This window comes from Montipora capricornis, chromosome 3 (assembly GCF_036669925.1).
Source record: "Montipora capricornis isolate CH-2021 chromosome 3, ASM3666992v2, whole genome shotgun sequence".
Lineage (NCBI taxonomy): Eukaryota > Metazoa > Cnidaria > Anthozoa > Scleractinia > Acroporidae > Montipora > Montipora capricornis.
In genome coordinates, this window is record NC_090885.1 from 69614137 (window position 1) to 69616462 (window position 2326).

General features: G+C 39.4%; 1 protein-coding gene across 1 annotated transcript; it reads left to right on the plus strand.

The window, feature by feature from the left end:
• The first annotated feature begins 299 nt into the window (after positions 1-299).
• On the plus strand, positions 300-1284 carry LOC138041593 (adenosine receptor A3-like). Its single transcript, XM_068887337.1, has one exon. It carries the CDS (start codon positions 349-351, stop codon positions 1261-1263), a length of 915 nt encoding a protein of 304 aa, XP_068743438.1. The 5' UTR covers positions 300-348; the 3' UTR covers positions 1264-1284.
• Positions 1285-2326: the final 1042 nt, after the last annotated feature.

Here is a 2326-nt window from a genome sequence, read left to right on the forward strand (position 1 = left end):
CTACTCTTGAAATTAGGTAATAATTTTACGCGCGTTTTGTCCAAAATCAAATAATTTCCCGAACCTTTATATTCCCTAATTTCACTTGTCACCATTTGATTATCGATACAAATTAAACAAAATTGCAGGACGCAAAAATTAAGCACGTTTAGGGAACATTTGTATTCTAGCGAAAAAACGACAGCGACATTTAACTCTAGCCAAATAGGCGACAGGTGGGCTGGAAAATGAGCGACAAAGCGACATCAAAACCCCCTTGGAAGACCTCATTGGAGACTTGAGCGGTCTTTGCACAACACTTCAAGAAAAAGAAACTCAAAAGCTTTGGAAAATAAGCTTTCCACCACGATGGAAACGGCATTGTACTGGTCAACCATCCCTAACATTGTCTTCAACGCCATATTGTGTTTCATTGCCTTAACGTTGAATGGTGCCACAATCTACGCCTTGGGAAAAACTCCGTCTGTTCCAAAGCCCTTGAAAGCATTGCTACTGAGTTTGGCCTTTTCTGATCTTGGTGTCGGCATACTGGGTCATCCACTGTTCATCATACGTCTCGCCCTAGACCCACGGTTGCAAGCAGATCTCCGCACAAGCTTTCCAACTTTTTACATGGTTTATAAATTTGTGACCAGTCAATTCGCTTATGCTTCGTTCTTCGGTGTTCTGTCTCTAAGCTTGGACAGATTCTTGGCGATCCATCTACACCTCAGGTACCAGGAACTTGTGACTTACCAACGAGTCGTAACAGCTGTGATCTCGGCTTGGGTCTTAAGCGGACTTATCGCGTCAATTTGGCTAATCCAAATCCAAATCCAAATCCATATCTCATATGTGTTGCTTGCAATTGCCATCGTCGTAGTATCGTGTTTCGTTGTCTCGGGAGTTCTAAACTCCATGATATACGCCACCGTGCGACGCCACGCTCATCAAATCCATTCCCTTCAAGTGCAGTCCACAGTACAAGAAAACCCGCCTAATGTGACGAACGCCAGCAGGCTGAGGAAATCTACCTTCATGACAATTCACGTGTACGTCTTGTTTTTGGTATGCTATCTGCCCTGTCTTTGTGCTGAGGGGTTTATCAGCTTACATTCTGATCTCGCTATACTGAAGGCAGTTTACCAATACACTATTACTCTGTTGTTCTTAAATTCATCTCTGAACCCACTAATTTACTGCTGGAAATTGAGAGGTGTTCGACAAACTATAATGAACATGCACGCTGCTAAACGCACTTTCCAGCCAAAACTGAAGCTCTGACTTCTACAGAGCTGTTCAGACAAATACCACCCAATGGATGATGACATAAAGCAAAAAAGGAACGATAAAATCCGATTTATGCTATCAGTATTGTAACAAGTATTTTTAAGGGGTGTAAGCCCTCGAAGAAAATTCTTGTTCGTATCTTTAACAACTGGTAAGAGAGAAAATTATCGTGTCAATAAAAATGGTATTTGTATTAGTAGTGTTAATAGGACTAAGTGGAGTCCAACTCGGTCTGTAATCATATGAGTGAAAACAAAATCGGACGACCGTGCAGCGGGAATCTGATTTGTTTATCACGAATATGATTACAGACCGAATTGGACGACACGAAGTCCTTTTACCAACTAATCATAAAAGTTACAATTTCGGAGAAAAGAAGAAGAGCCAAGTTATGAAAGAAATTTACAATTAAAGACTGACAAAGGAGGCGTAAATTGTTCAATGCCGCTCTGAAAGAAAGAAAGAAAGAAAGAAAGCTCCAATTTAGGAGTCTGTACACTGTTTCTACGGTGATTGAAACCAAGGACCAAGGTTGTGCTTGGTTGATTTAAACTACAATTTTGAATTAATGTGATTGGTTGATTTAAACTACAACTTTGAATGTGATTGGCTTATTAAACTGTCTGATAACAAACTGTCTGACAACAACTTGGAACGTGAATTAGTGGGAAATAGGAGTTTTTTAAACCAATCACAATCGAGGAAATTACAATTGTTATGATTAAACACGAAACACACTTTCATGAAGTACGTACAACGTTTCATGACATATAGTTCAAGTCGAGGATTGACTTAATAACCCACTGAAATTACAACAATGGAAACTCGCCGTTTTGGGTAAAAACTCTCAAAACGCTGGTACAACTTTAAAAAGTGTTTAGTCATGTTAGATAGAAAAATCGACAGCCATTTGTCTTAAAATTTCAGGTTTTTTGGTTTTGTTCATGGGATTTATAGTTCACAGAGGAGCACGTGAACGGTTGCAACGTATTGTATACTAAATCAAAAATTAAAGTAAGTTACTAAAGAAATAAAAAAAGGCCAGAGGCCCAAATCA

What these genes read in the sequence shown, in the direction of transcription:
- LOC138041593 (XM_068887337.1), top strand. Translation starts at nt 349, where the DNA reads ATGGAAACGGCATTGTACTGGTCAACCATCCCTAACATTGTCTTCAAC.